This window comes from Leucopleurus acutus, assembly GCF_964270905.1.
Source record: "Leucopleurus acutus genome assembly, chromosome: 10".
In the NCBI taxonomy this organism is placed as follows: Eukaryota; Metazoa; Chordata; class Mammalia; order Artiodactyla; family Delphinidae; genus Leucopleurus; species Leucopleurus acutus.
The window spans coordinates 83,777,346-83,797,732 of NC_139153.1; the positions used below are offsets into that span (position 1 = coordinate 83,777,346).

Genomic DNA, 20,387 nt, shown 5'->3' on the forward strand with positions numbered 1-20,387 from the left:
CTATCTGAGATAAAAAAACTTAGCACCATCCGACTTTGGCCTACCTTCCCTTCTAATTCAATTCAGTCTTACTGCGCACCACACACCCTCCTAAATGGGAATGGGGTAGTAATCCAGACAGGTAAACTACTTGTTTAAAAGTAACTTCAGGCAGAGGACACATTTCATAATGGACTGTTTACATCAATGATGGTGAAGTAAAGGCGGTTTGGAACTGCATTAGGAAGAGTGTGTGTTAACAAATAGGAAAGGTCGACATTGTAAATCACTTATCAGGTTCTTATAGTCCTAGTGCTGTCAATGATTTTTGCTTCCCCTTTACCCCACCATCATCCCTCTCACCTTCTCTCAGATCACCAAGTCACCCTAGCTAGAGAGGGCCTTCAATTCCTCTCCACATCAGCTCATGAATACATTTTGAATACATTTTAATGAAAATGAATTTCTATGGCATTCCTAGTCCATTAGAATAGGTTTTCTGAGTCTCCTGAAATATTTGTCTTATACACACACACACACACACACACACACACACACACACACACACACAGGCCCTCTGCAGTGGACGCGCCTAGTTCTAACCACTGGACTGCCAGGGAATTCCCAGTATATCCTATATTTAAATCTGAACCTCAATCACATGTAAATAATATTCATTGGAATAAAAGTGACCTCAGCAATCACAAACAGGACGTAAATGTTACCTTTTTTCCCTTTTCTTTTTGGCTTCATTATTTGATGTTGGAAGACCCGAATCCTGATATCAGTGAATCTAATTATTCAATTTTTCCCTCTTAAAAACTCATCTGCGGGACTTCCCAGGTGGTCCAGTTGTAAAGAATCCGCCTTCCAATTCAGGGGACGCGGGTTCGATCCCTGGTCAGGGAAATAAGATCCTACATGCCACATGCTGCTGGACAACTAAGCCCGAGCTCTGCAACTAGAGAGAGAAAACTGGCACGCCACAACTAGAGAGAAGCCCGCGCGCCGCAACGAAAGATCCCGAGCACCGCAACTAAGACCCGACGCAGCCAAAAAATAAAAATAAATAAATTAAGAAAAGAAAGTCATCTGCATTACTTGAGTTTGTATATTTTAAACAACTATATCTCAGAAGTAGAACGGTCAAGTAGAGTAAGTGATACAGCTCCAAGGAAGGCCTATGAGTTCTTTCAATTTTTAATAATAAAATATGCTGTTGTTATCGTTATTGATATTGATCATGCAATTACTAACACTTGCTTATTGCATCATTCTATTCCCCATGGCAAGAACCACCACATTGTTAAAATAACACCTTTACAATTATTGATGTGGTTTTGATTGATAAAATCAATGAACCTATAATCAAATAGTTGATAAATGACTATAAATTTTTGTTTTAAATAAAATAAAATATTCAAGTGTGATATGTCATTGCTTATAATTCCACGTGTTAACTGAGTTTTTTAAATTAATGGAGTATTAACCCAATTTCATTGGATAAAGCACTTACTGTTCTTGACTATCTACATAATCAGAAAAAAAGTAAAACTTGTATTTAAAAATGGAGATAACAAAACTTTCAAAAAATCTTGCCAAAATAATTTAGATATTTCTAATTTCAATTAGATCCTGAAGAACTTTTCAGGACTCCATAGTTTATACTGTAAAGTTGTTTTCATAAGAGGTACAGTTCAATTTTAGCAGCACAAGATTTATGAAAGTATTATTTAAACTTTATTCCTGGAGTTGGTCTTCCCATTAATTTCCCTTTCTGCAGACTCTGGACTACCATGAAAGAACCTAACAGTATCTTCCCATATTAGATTTGTTTTATATTGTCGGGGAACAAGGATTTTCCTCTACCCTTCTAAGGTTCTTTTAGCTGGTCTAATCATCAAATTGACATGAGATAGATTAACAGGAGAAAGTCAAGTTTAATTTCATACATACGGAAACCCCACATACATGAGAAGTTCAAAAACAGAAAGGTAAATATGCCTTCCTGAGCTAAGGAATGGCTTAGTGGCTTCCAAGCACAAGAGGATAATTCACATGGACAATAAGAGGAAAATCAAATATTGGGTAATTAGTTTGCCCTGCCATGCAGCTGGCTCACTCAGATAAAATTTTTCTCCGGTAATAATTCTCATAGTGGGAAAGACCCCCAATTCAAATCCTTCTAAGTAGTTAAGGGAGGGGCAGAAGTTTATCTTGAGATTGCAGGATCTCAATTGCCTTTACCTCAAAATAATCAATGTGCAAATGTGGCACATTTTGGGGAGCTCATTCTGAACACTTTTGGTATCTTATCCATTAGTGTACAAATTCCTTTAGAGTGGAGACTGGGTTTTATTCATATTTGCATATCCCCAGACCCTATTTCAATGACAAGCTCATAAAATATAGTCCAAAAATTCTGTTAATTCTATAATAATAAAAATCCTTATAAACTAAATAAGTGATATAAATAAAGGCAAAAAAGAAGTTGAAAGTTAAACAAGGATGAGATCACATGGAGGAAAATGTAGGGATTTTCAAATGAATAACTTCAAAGTAGCTAAACTGGAGGAAGGAGCCTAAAGATCAGAGGGGTCCAACGAGCAAAGACCAGTTGTAAAGAGTTACCCTGCCTTTTCACTTCATGATATTAATTTATCTGTAAAAAAATTGATCTGCATGACCTTATTAATTTGGTGTACCTCCTACTTCCTTCTCCAGTCTAGCAAGTCTCACATTTAAATAAATGCTACTGATGTTAATGAATATTAATTACCTGGTGGAATAATGAAGACACTGAATGATTTTGGGGACCAGTAACTTGGAAGAAGGCAGGGACTCTGGACAAGGGGCAGACAGTAAGTACAGAGAATTAGGGAGCCTTCAACAATACGAATCTATGAGGCTCCCAAACAATGCCTTTCCCCTAAGGTTGTTTTTTGTGGTTTTTATAAATTTCTCCTCTTCCAGACCTTTGTCTATGCTTACTATTTCAATTGTTTATACGAAAACATTAGTTTCACTGGTTCTGTGGCTGACACCCTGCTGTAATTAAAAAAAAAAAAAACCAGACTAACAAGAGAAAAACAAAGTGTAATACTGTGTACGTCTCATGTATACATGGAATAAACAGAGAGGAACTGAGTAAAACTCCCAGAAGTGGCCCGAACCGCCACTTTAAATATCATCTTCAGCTAAAGACAAAAGACATGGCTGTGTGTGTGTGTGTGGGGGGGGGCTGTTGGAGGTGACCCGGAAGAGCACAGTAAACAAGGGGAGGCCGATTAAATCCTGCACCTTCTCCATTGGTAAGTTTCTTGTGAGTTATCTTTCTCTTCCTGGCACATTGAGTGAGATACCCTTACAAATGGAGATTTCTCATATAAATGTAAATTTCCCTTAAAAAGGGGTAAATTCTATTCTGTTTTTAGAGCTTCTGTATCTGCTTTTTCTCAGAAACAATCCGCTCAAAATAATCCTTATGCTAAAGGATATTTGGGAGTGGTGTATTCTGCTATCCTTCATTAGAAACGTCAGTATAGTATATACCCAAGTAGAGTGAAGAAGTAAATTTTTCTTAAATGGAAAAAAAATGATTTATTAAAAAAAAATCGGGCTGCTAGGGAGTTGGTTAAAACTGTATTAAAGAGCATTCATAAGAATAACAAGCAGACATAAAAAATGTATTTTCTCTTTAAATAAGGGAAATTGGTTAAAATGTAATCAAAGAGGTTCCAAAATGCCATTTGCGGCATTGCATACATTTTCTTTGAAAGACTATGTGCTTTTATCTGTTCACCAAAATATTGATACGAAATTAGCTACCAGCAATGATCTATGTGTGGTGAGATAACGAGTTTTACCCTTTTCCACAATATTTATGTTTTGCGTTCGCATTCAAAAGCAATTGTTAAAGCCTTAAACACGATAACAAAATAGTTACCACCGTATGAAACACAGTACAAAGGAACAAAAAAGGCTTTTTTTTTTTTTTGGTCAAATTCCCCTCCCCCCTCCCGGGGCGGGACTTCCCGCTACCTTTCTTCAGGTTCTCAGTTTGGTCCGCCAACGGACGTATAAAGGCCTGCATCTGGGAGGCCTGGAAGTTAACCTTTGTTAATCTTCCAGGCTTTCGGCATGTCGGGTCGCGGCAAAGGTGGTAAGGGCCTTGGAAAAGGGGGCGCTAAGCGTCATCGCAAAGTTCTGCGCGATAACATCCAGGGCATCACAAAGCCCGCTATTCGCCGTCTGGCCCGGCGTGGAGGTGTGAAGCGCATTTCTGGTCTCATCTACGAGGAGACGCGCGGGGTGCTGAAGGTGTTTCTGGAAAACGTAATCCGGGACGCTGTCACCTACACCGAGCACGCCAAGCGCAAGACTGTTACCGCCATGGACGTGGTCTACGCGCTCAAGCGCCAGGGACGCACTCTCTACGGCTTCGGCGGCTGAGTGTTCGCGCTCTTTGTTCAACAAAAGGCCCTTTTCAGGGCCCCCATCTTTTCATCTGAGGAGCCGTGATGCTGGTTTGTTTTGAGCTTGCTTTTTCACGCTTCACATTCTCTACACCCTTAAGCTCTTAGCTTTGCTCTTTACCCTTAACTGTTTAGAAGCACTACTTACATCCTTTACGGTGAAAGTTTCTTTGCTCGAGCACAGAAAGCTTAGATGGTCATAAGCTGGAAGCAAACTGGCCACCCAAATACATATGACTTGAGTTTTACCAGAGTGGCATTTCTCTTTGTAGATGGAGTGCAAGCGATTGTTTAGAAAGGGATGGAAAAGAAGTGCACCTGGCTCCTCACTAATTCGTAGCATATTTAGTATACATAAATGATTCGATCACAATACCCTATTCTAGCTCCAGGTGTCCTCTGCTCAGGAAACAAACCCGTGGCTGTTAAATAGGCTTTAACACTCCAGTATGGAAGGCTGATAAAGGACAGGCTCACTGTAAAATCTCAGAATAGTTGGTGAGGGTGGGATGTGATTAAAAGACATTTCAACTAAATTATAAAAGAAACAAGGTCGCATTACAGAAATGTTCTCTAGGGTGAAAAAATACAGGCAGCCCTCTAAGCTAGGAGAACTAATTAAAATAAGATCCTTGGTAGAGTTTTTCCTAACAGATTAGGAAATCCAGACCTAATCTCAAAGGAGGCCTTAGTATCTTCCCACAGGTCTTAGAAGCTATAGGAAAAAACCCAAAGCCAAAGGTGAAAGCTTGACTAATGCAGAGACACAGACTAAAGGACAATTGCCCACATGTACAAAAAATGAGAAAACAATGACCAGATTTACATATTTTATAGCTGAAGTTAAAAATTCCCTTGCCTCACCAGTAAATCATAATGTCAAGTGCTAAATACTCATCTAGCCAGTCTCCCAACTCAGGAATGTTTCCTCTTTGAAATACAATCAAGGAAGATAACACATCTGTTCTGGAAAGAGGCCTAACTTCCCTTATCACAAGATTCCAAATTGCTGAGCCTACATAATGTTTGAATGGGTTGTACCCATTTAGCTGTATAAAAGAGATTTCTTTCTTTGCTTTGCAATCCCTTTGGCAAATTGCCTGTGATGTGCTTCACGTTCTGGTTTAATGCTTATGCAATAGTAAAACTTTTCTGTTCCTACTCCCTTTTTGGAGAGCTTTTCTGAATTGGGAGATTTTGCTTTTAATTATATTTCCCCAACATTTTCTGAGCGTCTATTACTATTTGTGGCTTTCCACTGATTTCTCGAATAATTTTGACAAAAGTCTCTCAGTTCTTTAAAAAAGAAAAAAAAACCCAACAATCAAAAAAAAATCCCTAAGCATTCTGTGTATAGTTTAAATGCTATCTTATACCCAATATTTTAGTATTTGGCTGTAGAAATCTCTTATTACATTCGTAGCCTGATTTCTTTTTGATATTACTTTTTCTAAATCCAGACCCCCAAATTTTGAATAATGAAGCCATTAAGGTATTATCTATTTATATCTAAGTTATTTTTGTAGTTGTGACCACTAGACCACAGGTAAGGTTTGTTCTCTCATTTATATTTGTAATGAAGCATATACAGTTGTGAGAATTGTTCTCTATATATTGTGCAATATTTGAAAAAAGAGGGCAAGTCAAAAGAGGAAACTATACCTCCCTAAGTTAACCAGATCAAATGTTATTGATATAAATGTTTAACGGTTATACTTTTTAAGTTGGGTAGACCATAATTATATGCATATAAAAGACACAAAAAACTGCCAACAGATTTTGTTCCTAGGTATAAATACCTTCTCATTTGGTGACAATAATAGCAAATACTTTATGACATATATCAAAGGGCACTCGGAGGTATGTCAATGTCCTCACTATTCATAATACATATCTAAATCGGGGATTCTATCCTACTCCATACTGATAACGTTGATTAATATAATACATTGACCAGACGTTTTCTCTTTTATCATCAACAGATAGTTGCTGGTTTTCCATACAGTTATCTCTAAAGGCCCCTACTACAAAACAGATCTGAAATTGAGTTTTCCAGAGGAAACATCAAAAGAGCTTTAATAAATAACTGTACCTGATACTGTCAGGCTCTACCACAGGTCTGATCTAAGATTTTGCAAGCTGTATTAGAAGCAGGCTGCTTAACCCAAGATCAACAAAGCAACGATTAATCACTTTTCTTTTTTTTTTGGCCACGTGGCACGAGGGAATTTTAGTTCCCCCACCAGGGATCGAACCTGTGTCTCCTTCAGTGGAAGTGCGGAGCCCTAACCACTGGACCGCCAGGGAATTCCCAAGAATTAATCACTTTGGACTGAATGAACTGATTTGATTGTGGCTAAAGGTCCTTTACTAAAACTTTTTATACTTTCAGTTGCTATATTTTTCAAACTGACTCCTCAAATTTTAGAAAAATATTCCATTAAAAGAACTTTTGATAAACAGTAATACTTAACAATGACTTTTGAAAATATAAAATATAGATTGATTGGCCCTGTCTACAAAACAATACAGAAGAGTGATTGGATTTTATACAGAATCCTTTTTCATAGGAATGTGGTTATTAATATAGGCTTAGAACTACCCACTCCTCTTAAACAAGTAAGCCTTCATCCCTTTTTCACAACTATGTCATATTAATAAAAAACAGACCAAGTTAAACAAAAGATAAAAATTTAAATACTCTATTATAAAATACCTATCTAAAGGTCTGAGCATACTTAATCAAATTCTTGGCTTCCTAAATATTATGAAATATGTATTTCTTATACTATTTGCAGAGATTTAATTCTGCTACAGAGAAACAAATGTGATGGATGAAACTCATAAGATGTATTAAGTACTGTATAGATAAGTAGTTAGAAAGTAGAGCACATGTGTGTTAAGTATAAGGAGAAAGGACCAGGAGATCTGCACGATCCTTGAGGCACTAGTTATACCTGATACACCTGGACACTAAATATGCCTGGGATACATGAGGCACTAAATATTCCTGATACACTAAATATATTTGGGATATGGGTTATCCATTCTGGCCCCCAAGCGTCCTTTGCCCAAGATAACACAAATAAAACCCATGGCTATTTGGCAGGCAAATTGGTGAGCAAGCAACAGATGTGGTCAGGGGTAATAATCTCTCTTTGATATGTACTGGCCAGGGTCTGTCTGTGGACCTTCTTGCCCAAACCTGGACTCTGGGCTTCATAACCAAACCATCAGTAAGGAAGTTTGATGCAGCAGAAAGATATCTGAACATTGTGTAACCCATGATTCAGCTACTGTGGCCCATCTCCTTGAAACCTTATTTTAAGTCTTAACTTACCTCAATCTTTCCCCTTGTCTCAGGTTATGTGTTTAAATTAATTTAAAAAATCATGCATCCCCGACATTTTGATTTAATTTGAGTCTTTTTATGCCATGGGAGAGCTTGCCTGGTAGTGTGTTTGGAGGCTACCAGGGCATCAAGGTACCTTCCCACAGGACAGTGGGGAGTCAAATGTGGAAGTAGGAAAAATATTAAGGAAACCGAAGCCAGTAACCTAGGGGAGAGAAGACGGTCCTCAAGCCAGGGTGGTAGCATAGTGGTACAGAGAATTGATGTTTCCATACATATTTTGAAGGCAAAATCAAGAGGATTTCTAGAAGAATTGAATGGACAAGAATGAAGTAATTATCAACTAAATGGGGGAGTGTTTTAATGAAAGATTGGGAGGGGGGAATACTAAGGATTCTATTTTGGACATGTTAACTTTAAGATGTCAAACATCCATGTGAAGAAAAAATATAGGGAACTGTGGGGAATTCTCTGGCTGTCCAGTGGTTCAGACTCGGTGCTTTCACTGCTGAGGCCTGGGTTCAATCCCTAGTGGGGGAACTAAGGTACTGCAATCCACTTGCCCCCAACCTCCACGCAAAAAAAAAAAAAAAAAAAAGAAAAAAGAAAAGAAAAAGAGAAAGAAATTGGGTGTATGTCTGTCTGGAGTTTAGGAGAGAAGCCTGGGTTGGCAATATAAAATTGGAAGTCATTAATGTACAGATGGCATTGAAAGTCTGAACTTGGTGAGATCTTCAAGCGAGTGAGTACAGAAAAAGAAGTAGTAAAAACTTAGCCCTGTATCCCCCAACATTAAGGGTCTGGGGAGAAGAGATGAGCTAACAATAGATACAGAGTCTCTGGTAAGAGAGAACCAAGTGAAGAAAGTATATCAAAGAGAAGTTGTAGGGTCAATTATGTCAGTGTTTCCAATAGGTCAAAAAAAAATGAAGACTAATAATTGGTCATTGGATGTAGAAAAATGATTGTATATTAGTTTATTTTCTGTCTTTCCCTAGTAAAAAGAGACTTTTTTTTCCTTGCTGTATCACTAGTGCCAAGTACAATGCCTGAAGCACAGCAGTCATTCAGTAATATTAATGAATAAATGAATTAATTAACTAACATTCCTGATGCTATCGACTGAGAGCTTTCCTGTATACTCACTAGGTTAGAGTCCTGAACAAGCAATGAAACTGTGTTAAGTAATACATGCTGATTCTCAGGGTATTTAGTCAGGATACTTTTTTCTATTTGTTAAGGTTTTAGTGTAGACTATGTTGTGTTTTTTGTTTTTTGTTTTGTCTGCATTGGGTCTTTGTCGCTGCGCGTGGATTTCTTCAGTTGTGGCAAGCAAGGGAGCGGGGGCTACTCTCTGTTGCAGTAAGTGGGCCTCCCATTGCGGCGCCTCCTGTTGTGGAGTATGGGTTCCAGGAGCATGGGCCTCAGTAGTTGCAGCATGCGGGTTCAGCAGTTGCAGCACGTGGGCCCTAGAGCGTGTGGGCTTCAGTAGTTGTGGTGCACGGGCTCAGCGGTTGTGGCTCTCGAGCTCCAGAGTGCAGGGTCAGCAGCTGTGGCACACGGGCTTAGCCGCTCTGCAGTATGTGGGATCCTCCCCGACCAGGGATGGAACGCATGTCCCCTGCATTGGCAGGCAGATCACCAACTACTGCGCCACCAGGGAACTCCTACGGTTTCTTTTTTAAGGGTAATTTTCCCAGTACAGCTGGAAAGGAAAGCCAAGAAGTTGTCCTTGGTTTCTGATGTCTCGATTCTATAACCGCTAAACCTAGCAGATGTTTATAGCAAGAACTTTTTATGCAACAAACTTTAATCCATTAACCACAGATAAAATAAACCCATGAATTTTGAACTAAATCCTCTCTTGGGAGAAAGGTAAGGACTTGAACTCCTGGACAGGCCCTCTCATTGCAACAAAGGATGATTAATCCTTTGTCCATTAATTTGGGTCTGAGCTTTGGGTCTGAGAGTTCCACAGCCTTTGAGAGCATTCTCTTAAAGTTGAAATTGATGAAAAGATGGTATTAAAACACCGAGATTTCCCCTTAGATTTGAAAAGGCCTGTGGGACCAGTAGAAGTGGGAAGTGCTAATGAGTTGTATTTGAGGTGACCCAATCCTACAGATTCTGATTAACTGGTCTAGGGAAAGACCAGTTATTATTTAAACAAACAACTTTTTCATAGTAATTCTTATGTGCCTTCACATAAGAGACAGATCTTTTGTCCACAGGATGTCTGGGTTTCTCTTTGGAAGTTAAATTCTATGGCTATTCAGAAAAAAATGAGATGAGGTTGATAGAAAGTGAGAAAGAGAAAGACAAAAATCACAGCAAACCTACCCAGTTATGCTGTGATCATCCTCAGAAGGCTAAGGAAGGCTCCTCCTGCCTTTTATTTACCACCCAGAATGTGAGTACAAACGAACAGGTGTGACACTGTAGGAATAATCAAGATAATATCTCCAAGTGCAAAAACTGGTTCAAAAAACATATTGACTTTAGGGTATTTCCCATGGCCCCATAACAGACTAGAGAATCTCATCTGGAATGTGGTTGTGATGCAATTAGGGATGAGGCATAGATGAGTAATAACTGCTTCACTTTGCACTTACTATTTGTCAGGCACTGGTACTTAAGCACTTTTCATTTATCAACTCATGAATCCTCAAAACAATCCTTTGAGCGAGGTATCAATATCATTATCACACAGTCGTATAAATGGAGAAACTAAGGCCCAGAAAAGATGTGTAACTTAACCCGTTCTCACCACAAGAGAGAGAATGGTGGTATAGGTTTAATCCCAAGCCATCTGCTTCTAATGATTATGCTTAAACGTTTCACCATCTTGCATCCCTTTGGTAGTAAAGTCACAAAACAGGACATTTACATCTCCTAAAATATTTATTTTTATCTTTTACGTCCTAAACAGAGATTATTTTTTATGTCCAAAATATATGTGGGTCTGCTTAGCGGTGCCAAGTCGGACGATTTTTCACAAGTAGAAAACAAGTACATTTTTCATTAACATGCTTACATTAATGACAAAAAAATTAAGAAAAATATGTCTAAAGAACATATGTGCTCTCCATACGTGGACCAGGAATTTTGTACTTTTGCTTTATCTGAATCCATTACTATAACTGTCCCTCCCCAGTTCTTGTCACCAGTGACATTCACTTCACCAAATACATAAATTAAGACTTAGTGAGCGCTAATTATGAGCGTCGCCTTTTAAAATCAACCAAAAAACCCTTTACTCACTTGACTCTGTGAGTGGACTAATTTAAGTTTAAAATGTTCTCCCTATCCTTTGTGGTAAATAAGTGATCCAGACCAGTAATAGGCTACTGACTATCCCTCCAGGGACATAGAACATGCCTGCGAGCTTGATTTGACAAGATAGTTATTACCTTTAGAGAGGCAGAGATGTCACTAACCTTAAAGACGAATTCTTTTTCTGTAAAACACTTTCCCACTTTGGGATCTGAATACACTTTTTCCAAGTAACACTGCCAGACTCCAGATTGTGTGTGACTTCTTGCCAGTGGTACAGTGTATTAACTGATACAAAGTTACCCCACTTTTAATAGGTGGTTCAACTATAAAAATTACTTTGTAAAAGAAAAAGTTACGTAGTAGCGAACGTAGGCATCGGCATCTGCAAGAACTTTCCCCACTACCTCCTTTAGCAAATTACACAACTAAAGATTCTATACCAACTCAGCGTGAATATGTCTTTAGGTAAAGAATTGACTGGATAGCTATCCTAACGACCCCTGCTGTACCTAGGCGGGATTGGGAACACACGCGTCCCAGAATAAGCACAAAACAACTTCGCAGGCTAAAGTACAATAATTAAGCACTCTTTTTAATTTTAACATCTCCAAGCAATGAAAAAATTAGAGAATCACAGCTCTTTACAAGCGAAAAGTAGGAAGCCCTGAAAAGGGCCTTTGGTTAACAGAACAGACACAAAACTGAACACTCTAGCCGCCAAAGCCGTAAAGGGTGCGTCCTTGGCGCTTGAGCGCGTAGACCACGTCCATGGCGGTGACGGTCTTGCGCTTGGCGTGCTCGGTGTAAGTGACAGCGTCCCGAATCACGTTCTCCAGGAACACCTTCAGCACCCCGCGAGTCTCCTCGTAGATAAGGCCAGAAATACGCTTGACACCACCACGCCTAGCCAAACGCCGAATAGCAGGCTTAGTGATGCCCTGAATATTATCGCGCAGCACCTTGCGGTGGCGCTTGGCGCCCCCCTTCCCGAGACCCTTCCCGCCCTTCCCACGACCCGACATAACGAACACTTACTAAAGCTCAACAGAACTGCTTCCTACGGCTCGCGGATGCAAGCTTTTATACGTCCGGTAGCGGACCGAACTGAGAACCTGAAGGCGGGAAGTCCCTCCCTAAGCGGGGGAGGGGAATTTGACCAAAAAAAAGAAAAAGAGGCCTTCTCTGTTCCTTTGTACTGTTTCACGCTGTGGTAACTTATTTTGTTACCATGTTTTAAGGCTTTAATAATTGCTTTTGAATGCGCACGCAAAACATTAGTGTTGTGGAAAAGGGCAAAACTCGTTATCTCACCACACAGAGATCACTGCTGGTAGCTAATTTGGTATTTTGTTGAATAGATAAAAGCACATATTCTTTCAAAGAAAATGTATGCAATGCTGCATATGCCCTTTTAAAACCTCTTTACACTGGTGTATTTAACTCTATTTCCCTTGAGTTTTTAATAACAAGTTATTAATGTCTGCTTATTATTCCTTCCCATTAATTCTCCATAGCACAGTTTTAAACAATTCCCTAGCAATTCCTTAATCAGCCAGATTTTTAAAATAATTCTTTTCTCCACCAATGAAATGCCTTTAACATCATACTTGGAGCTATTACTAAAATTCTATTCTGTTCTATATACTATGGTTTCCCAAATCTATTTGTTACATTCAGAATTAATTTGGGGATAGATGATTTTTTTTTGGTCTGGTTGATCAAGTGGTCAGCAAGCAAGATTTATGGATTTATTTGCCAGTGATAAAGTACCCTTTTTAATTTCTGTAATGTACTGGGGACACTAGTTCTTCCTATTGTGTTTCCATTAAAATGTTTTAAACATTGTAACTTGTTTCAAGAAAAAAAGAAAACGCCTTTGGGTTTTTCAGAGGCACCAGGCTTTCCTACCAACATAGGAAAGGTATAATTTCAAAGAGAACTGAAGAGGTGAAGGAAAAAATTTTAAATTTCCAACCTTTTCTCTTACAAGAGAAAGGACTCAGGTTTATATTTCAAACTGCTCTTGTTTACTCCATGACTAAAAGCCATCTAATCCCTTTAGCAATGCTTATCATTTTACAGTTACGTATGGGAGGTGGTGGAGCAAGGTGGGGTACATTGAAAGGAGAGGGAACTAGGTGAGAAACTAGAAAATGAAACAATCTACATTATGCTGTCTCGTAACTCTTAAGTCATCAAGTCCTGTCAGCACTCGATCTTAAAATTACCCCAGCTTCCAACTATTAAGGTTGAGATTTTAATAATGCATAAGGTTGTGGGCCCGTTGCAGCTTAGGGAGGAAGCACTCAGACACACTGGCTGCGAATTCGGCCTCCTTGTCAACTAATACCTTCGACTTCTGAATCCTCCAGGAGTAAGTAATTCCTTACTTCAATTTCATAGGCAGTAAGTAGCTAAGTAGCTTATTGGATAGGACCCAGAAACTAGGTAGCTTATCGGGATAGGATCCAGAAAACCTAGGATAGGATAAAGAAAACCCCAGGAGTTATTGCGATGCTCTGGCTACTTGCAGTGCAATGAGTTATCTTCAAATACTTCTGCAAACTGAAGGATACATGCATTATTAGTTCTTCACTAAGTACACGAAATCTACTTATAATAGTGAAAGGTAACTGTAACGAACATGCAAAAATGCATGAGAATCAAGGCTCCCCAAAAAACGTACAAACTTTTAATCTAAAGCTATACTTACACATTCAAGAAAACATGAAACATTTCAAAACAGACCTAACAACGGACAAGCTCTTTTTCGGAAAGTGTAGGTGGCTCTGAAAAGAGCCATTGGGTGTGAGAAAGTCTGATCAATCGCTCTGCAATCAGTGACTCACTTGGAGCTGGTGTACTTGGTGACAGCCTTGGTGCCCTCAGACACGGCGTGCTTGGCCAGCTCGCCGGGCAGCAGCAGGCGCACGGCCGTCTGGATCTCCCTGGAGGTGATGGTCGAACGCTTGTTGTAATGCGCCAAGCGCGACGCCTCGCCCGCGATGCGCTCGAAAATGTCGTTAACGAACGAATTCATGATGCCCATGGCTTTAGACGAGATACCGGTGTCCGGGTGGACCTGCTTCAGCACCTTATACACGTATACGGAGTAGCTCTCCTTGCGGCTGCGCTTGCGCTTCTTACCATCTTTTTTCTGGGCCTTGGTCACCGCCTTCTTGGAACCCTTCTTCGGGGCAGGAGTGGACTTGGCAAACTCAGGCATGGCGAAAAACTGCGATACAAGGGATAAACGAAGATCAGGGCACCAACAGGTACCTCTTTAACAACAAGGCTTTATGCAAATGAGGTGCAGTAAAGCTTTCTAGTGATTGGTGATTCTTCTCCAGTGAAGTCATAGCTCAGTTTTGCCCAATCAAGGTAAGCATTCTGCATAGTCGCGTTTCCATTGGTCTAAGGGAAAGTAAAATGTTAGCCAATCGTATAGCTTCCTTTTCGCGCCCAGCAGGGGCTATAAAAGGTGCGCTTTAAAGCTTTTGCGTCAGTTATCTTTGGAAGCGTCGGTTGGTGTCGAGTTATGTCTGGGCGAGGCAAACAAGGCGGCAAGGCTCGCGCCAAGGCTAAGACCCGCTCTTCGCGGGCTGGGCTTCAGTTCCCCGTGGGCCGAGTGCACCGTCTGCTCCGCAAAGGCAATTACGCTGAGCGGGTTGGGGCTGGCGCTCCGGTGTACTTGGCGGCGGTGCTGGAGTACCTGACGGCCGAGATCCTGGAGCTGGCGGGTAACGCGGCCCGCGACAACAAGAAGACGCGTATCATCCCGCGTCACCTACAGCTAGCTATCCGCAACGACGAGGAGCTTAACAAGCTGTTGGGTAAAGTCACTATCGCGCAGGGCGGCGTCCTGCCCAACATCCAGGCCGTGCTGCTGCCCAAGAAGACCGAGAGCCACCACAAGGCCAAGTAGGGACCAAGTTTGGAAGCAACAAAAGGCTCTTTTCAGAGCCACTTATATCATCATAAAAAAGGTGACACGACTTGGTACATTTTTAATTTGTTCTGTGAAGTACAGTACAGATACTCTCTAGTTAGGCTTCAGTCCTAGGATATCCTCATCTTTCCTGTTCATATTTCACAGTTATATAGAAGTCGTCAGCAAAATTGACATTTGTGTTAGGCTAATTTCAAAGTCACTGAAGCTACAAGGTTATTGGCTCATATCTATCTAGGTCCATATGTGGGAGTTAGGCAAGTGGCATAAGTGAGTTTTTATGAAGCCAAAGTATCTGTTGGAGGGGCCCTGAGGTGGTATTTTTGTGAATGATACACAAACTCATTTGGGGTGTCAGAAAGATAGTAAATCCTGCATCTTAAAATTTGCTTTTAAAGAATTGTTTTAAAACACGATACGCAGTCGTTACTTAGGCTTATTTTCAACAAATATCACACGCTTGGATACCAGGCATTAAGGATACAATGTTAACGAGACGCCGCCTGTCCTAAAGAAAGTCTAATGGGGAGAAACAAAAGTAAATAAAGAACAATGTAGCAAGATAAGTAAGCTCAGAATATAAGGGGAGCATAGAGGAATAAGATCTGTGAGAGGTAACACTTGTCTGAGGATTAAAGGAAGTCGGGAAATAGAGGAAAGTGTAGGGATTCCAGCAAAAAATGAGCGTCACCAAATTCATGGCTTGTGGTGTGTGCAGGCAAATGACAAAAAGTTCGATACTGGCAAATAAGGCAGAGTGATCGCAAGAGAGGAAGAGCCAGAGGGATTTCTAGGCCAGTCCTTTGGTTTCAATGCTTTATATATACTAATGACTTCCAAATCTTATGTCCATCCCAGACTTATCTCAAGTTCAGAGATACACATACATCTACTTTCTGATATTCTTGTAGATCTCCGGCGAATTCAAAATGTATATCCCAGACTGAACATCATCACTACTTTCCCAGTGAATCTTATCTTAGTACTTGGCATCACCATCTACCCATTAGCATGAGCCAAAATGGTCTGGCGTCTTGAGTATTCATTTTTGTGAGCCATTACTATAGCAAAAATCCAAGTTCCTTGTATGGAATGATGAAATTATGTTGAAATTCCAGAAAAGCTTAGGTAGAAGGATAACACTACCGGAGTTCAGCACATAGTTTAGAGACATGGAATATTTGTATCCACATAATTAGAAATGTACACATAACTAGGACTGCTCATTTCCCCTGAATAAATCTTCAAATAATGAGGACTGAAAGATTACTTGGGGAAGCAATATACTGACTGCATATATTCAGGGGAGGGTGCCCTACCCAGCCAGCAGAAAGGGCCATCTCTGTTGTGGGCCCCTCTTGACTTAATATCTCAGTTCCCCAAGCCAGAAGGCCCTGTTTACACACTCAAGAATACCAATCTGATTAGAAATTGGCCTTAGATGTGCCCGGGGCGGGGGTGGGGGACGACTGCTTCCCATTAAATCTTTTTTCCCATAGGAAGGCTGATTCCTGGGAGGGGACACTCAATTATTTTTTGCTTAAGGTGTTAATCCAAGTAGAAAGCATTAGATCATTTTAACTTGGTAAAATATTAGCATCACCCTAAATCCCATGTGGAAATCATAGGTCCTACATTTCACAAGCCCCCTCAGAAAAGGAATGGGCATGATTACATCTGACAGCCTAATCGTAGCAGTAGTGTTTTCCAACTAAAAGAGAAATTGGGAATGTAAGAAAGATCTAACTACTTGTTTTACTAAATTGGGAGACGGAAATAACACATACACCTGGTACGTAGAAAATCACAATGTATAAAGTTTACCTGTCTCCCACAAGCAAAGCTAGTAGCAGTAATTAGCAGGGAAACAGTCCTTTTTCAGTGTGCATGTAGGCGGCTCTGAAAAGAGCCTTTTGGGGTGGATGGGAGACCTTCATGCTCACGCCCTCTCCCCGCGGATGCGGCGGGCAAGCTGGATGTCCTTGGGCATAATGGTGACTCGCTTGGCGTGGATGGCACACAGGTTGGTGTCCTCGAAGAGCCCCACCAGATAGGCCTCGCACGCCTCCTGCAGCGCCATCACGGCCGAACTCTGGAAGCGCAGGTCGGTCTTGAAGTCCTGCGCGATCTCGCGCACCAGGCGCTGGAACGGCAGCTTGCGGATCAGCAGCTCCGTGGACTTCTGATAGCGGCGGATCTCACGCAGGGCCACCGTGCCGGGCCGGTAGCGGTGCGGCTTCTTCACGCCGCCCGTGGCCGGCGCGCTCTTGCGGGCTGCCTTGGTGGCCAGCTGCTTACGTGGCGCCTTGCCGCCGGTGGACTTGCGAGCGGTCTGCTTAGTGCGAGCCATGACTAGATGGTTCAGCTAGCATAAAGGCGCGCCCTAGCCACCTATTTATAGCGAGAGTCACAAGCTGATTGGACAAAAGGAGACCAGGACTATCCAACCGGTAACCGGACTGGTTAGGGCTCGAAAATTTTATTTGTTGTTCCCCCAATCCTCCGACAGTGTCAGTTATCTGTGACCTCAATTTTTTTTTCATTTTTCCTGTAAAGTTGTTTGCTCTGTAACAGCAATTTCCAGTAGAAATAAATACAAGCTACATAAGAAACAGAAACTTTTCTAGCAACATTAGAACAAAATAAAAACAGAAGGAATTATTTTTAATAGTATTCTGTTTAACCCCATATATCTAAAATATTCATTTCAACATGTAATCAATATAATTGTTAGATATTTCACATTAATTTTTTTTATTTTGCAGTTTGAAACCCAGTGTGTATATTACATGTCTACTGCTTTGTTCAAACGAGCCACATATCCAGTGATCAGTGGCCACAATTGGTTAATAGTAGCACTGTACCATCACCCCTCAGCTCTCCTTCAAACACGAATTTTAAGAACTTAAAAATTTTTTTCAGTAAGTACAATCTGATTTGCATGTGAGGAATTAAAGGGTTAATAACTTCATAGGGAAACTCATCCTTACATGAACTTCTTTTCATTGTTAGTTAATATAAAACAATTCCATTGCAGCACAATTTATTTTTCTATTTTAGGAATGCAATTCCTTTGTTTTTAAAGAATCTAATTCCCCACCAGTAACCTATGTTTACCGCAAGCTACACACCCCTTGGGTTTGCATCTACATCCAATAGTTCCTTAGCAACTGGCAGAACCTTAGGAGAGCCTCCTTGCCTGGCATCTGATCCTCCCCCTCCCCCCAGGGCCTAGAAATTACCAAGGCAAGCTTTTTTTTTTTTTAAGGAAAAAATGATCTAATCCCATCAGTACAAGGTCTTTTAACAATAAAAAGACTAAGAAAACGGCATTTTAAACTAGAACTTAGCATTTTTATCCTGAAACGAATGATCATCGACTTATATAGACATGTTTGTATGGATGGGTGCGAGGGAGCTTGGAAAATACTTGAGAACCCAATAATAAACAATGAGTATAATTGTCAGGCACCTCAGCTAACTTTTCCAATAAGAAGCCTGAGTATTTAAATATTCCTTAATCAGCAATGTAAAAGGTAATGTACACTGATGTGAAATTAGGTCTTTCTCAGATATCTTACGGCTCCAAAAATGGCCTTTGACCTAAGATACAGGTTTGGTTTGATCCCTGAACATTCAGGATGTCTAGAACCCAGAAAACAAAGATGTCTTAAAACTGCCACAAAAAGGCACATTGACCTTCCACCAGAAGTTTGTGCTTTCCAGAGGTTCATGATGGGTAGAGGTGAAGGTGACAATACTTAAGAATGACTCACTCCACATAACCCCTCAAATCTGCCAATAGTGTTGAATCAAAGTTTATAGGTTATTTCACACACTTTAACATGGAGTGGAAATCACTTCCTAACACAAGTTTTGAGGTTGGTATAATTCACCTATAATGGTCCTAAGTATTATCTAGAGTATAAGCTTTATAAACCTAGTGCTCAGTTCTTCCCAGGAAACTGTAGGTGGCTCTGAAAAGAGCCTTTGGTTTGACTGCGAAACTTGAGCTGCATTAAGCTAATCCAGACTTCTATTTGCCTTTGGCCTTGTGGTGGCTCTCGGTCTTCTTGGGCAGCAGCACCGCCTGGATGTTGGGCAGGACCCCACCCTGCGCGATGGTGACTTTACCCAGCAGCTTGTTGAGCTCCTCGTCGTTGCGGATGGCCAGCTGCAGGTGGCGCGGGATGATGCGCGTCTTCTTGTTGTCGCGGGCCGCGTTGCCCGCCAGCTCCAGGATCTCAGCCGTCAGGTACTCCAGCACCGCCGCCAGGTACACCGGCGCGCCGGCCCCAACCCGCTCGGCGTAGTTGCCCTTACGGAGCAGGCGGTGCACTCGGCCCACGGGAAACTGGAGCCCGGCCCGCGAAGAGCGAGTCTTAGCCTTGGCGCGAGCCTTGCCCCCTTGTTTGCCTCGCCCGGACATGGTTCGGGATCAACAACCGCTATCAAAGATAAGCAAAAACTTAAAAACGCATATTTTATAGGCCCTGCTAGGCGCGAAAAGGAAGCGGTACGATTGGCTAACATTTTACTTTCATTTAGGCCAATGGAAACGCCACTATGCAGGATGCCTACCTTGACTGGGCAAAAATTGCGCTATGACGTCACTGGAGAAAAATCACCAATCACCAGCCACCTTTATCCCACCTCATTTGCATAAACCCTTGTTGTTAAAGAAGCGCCTTTTACTTTCCTGGTCCTTTGTTTCATTTCGATCGCAGTACTTTAGCATGCCTTAGCCTGCGAAGTCCACTCCTGCCCCAAAGAAGGGCTCCAAGAAGGCGGTGACTAAGGCACAGAAGGATGGCAAGAAGCGCAAACGCAGCCGCAAGGACAGCTGCTCCGTGTACGTGTACAAGGTGCTGAAGCAGGTCCATCCGAACAATGGCATCTCGTCCAAGGACATGGGCATCATGAATTCGTTCGCTAACGACATCTTCGAGCGCATCGCGGGCGAGGCATCGCGCCTGGCGCATTGCGTTCGACCATTACATCCAGGGAGATCCAGACGGCCGTTCGCCTGCTGCTGCCTGGAGAGCTGGCCAAGCATGCAGTGTCTGAGGGTACCAAGGCTGTCACCAAGTATACCAGCTCCAAGTAAATGTGTTTATAGGCGTTACCAAACCCAAAGGCTCTTTTCAGAGCTACTTAACACTTCTCAAGAAAGAGCTGGGGCGCCTTGCCTGTCATTTCCGTGCGGGGGGTGGGGGAAGGTGGCGGGGAGAGAGAAGGAGGAGGTGTCTTTGCTGGATTTGGGTAATATTTGAAGAGGTGAAGTTTAACCCAAATTTGGTGTTAATCTGACAAATGTTCAGACAAGGAAGTGCATTTTGGCGAGCACTTCTGGTGT

General features: G+C 41.4%; 6 protein-coding genes and 1 pseudogene across 7 annotated transcripts; 3 read left to right on the forward strand and 4 right to left on the reverse strand.

Annotated features, from left to right (window-relative positions):
* Window positions 1–4,119: 4,119 nt before the first annotated feature.
* Window positions 4,120–4,431, forward strand: LOC309967319 (histone H4; the record flags this gene model as incomplete). Its single annotated transcript, XM_082847894.1, has 1 exon — window positions 4,120–4,431. The coding sequence occupies one exon, from the start codon at window positions 4,120–4,122 to the stop codon at window positions 4,429–4,431; it is 312 nt and encodes a 103-aa protein (XP_082704020.1).
* Window positions 4,432–11,792: 7,361 nt separating this feature from the next.
* H4C11 (H4 clustered histone 11) lies at window positions 11,793–12,166 on the reverse strand (the record flags this gene model as incomplete). The annotated part of the gene is made up of 1 exon (XM_082847893.1): window positions 11,793–12,166. Exon 1 carries the CDS (start codon window positions 12,102–12,104, stop codon window positions 11,793–11,795), a length of 312 nt encoding a protein of 103 aa, XP_082704019.1. The 5' UTR covers window positions 12,105–12,166.
* Window positions 12,167–13,927: 1,761 nt separating this feature from the next.
* Window positions 13,928–14,308, reverse strand: LOC309967315 (histone H2B type 1-L-like; the record flags this gene model as incomplete). Its single annotated transcript, XM_082847891.1, has 1 exon — window positions 13,928–14,308. One exon carries the CDS (start codon window positions 14,306–14,308, stop codon window positions 13,928–13,930), a length of 381 nt encoding a protein of 126 aa, XP_082704017.1.
* A 312-nt stretch (window positions 14,309–14,620) lies between these two features.
* Window positions 14,621–15,007, forward strand: LOC309967310 (histone H2A type 1-H; the record flags this gene model as incomplete). The annotated part of the gene is made up of 1 exon (XM_082847886.1): window positions 14,621–15,007. The coding sequence occupies one exon, from the start codon at window positions 14,621–14,623 to the stop codon at window positions 15,005–15,007; it is 387 nt and encodes a 128-aa protein (XP_082704012.1).
* Window positions 15,008–16,970: 1,963 nt separating this feature from the next.
* H3C10 (H3 clustered histone 10) lies at window positions 16,971–17,381 on the reverse strand (the record flags this gene model as incomplete). Its single annotated transcript, XM_082847876.1, has 1 exon — window positions 16,971–17,381. The coding sequence occupies one exon, from the start codon at window positions 17,379–17,381 to the stop codon at window positions 16,971–16,973; it is 411 nt and encodes a 136-aa protein (XP_082704002.1).
* Window positions 17,382–19,067: 1,686 nt separating this feature from the next.
* LOC309967305 (histone H2A type 1) lies at window positions 19,068–19,653 on the reverse strand (the record flags this gene model as incomplete). Its single annotated transcript, XM_082847879.1, has 1 exon — window positions 19,068–19,653. The coding sequence occupies exon 1, from the start codon at window positions 19,458–19,460 to the stop codon at window positions 19,068–19,070; it is 393 nt and encodes a 130-aa protein (XP_082704005.1). The 5' UTR covers window positions 19,461–19,653.
* LOC309967670 (histone H2B type 1-C/E/F/G/I-like) lies at window positions 19,598–20,138 on the forward strand (annotated as a pseudogene). The gene is made up of 2 exons: window positions 19,598–19,621; window positions 19,777–20,138. The product of its transcript is annotated as a histone H2B type 1-C/E/F/G/I-like (transcript).
* Window positions 20,139–20,387: the final 249 nt, after the last annotated feature.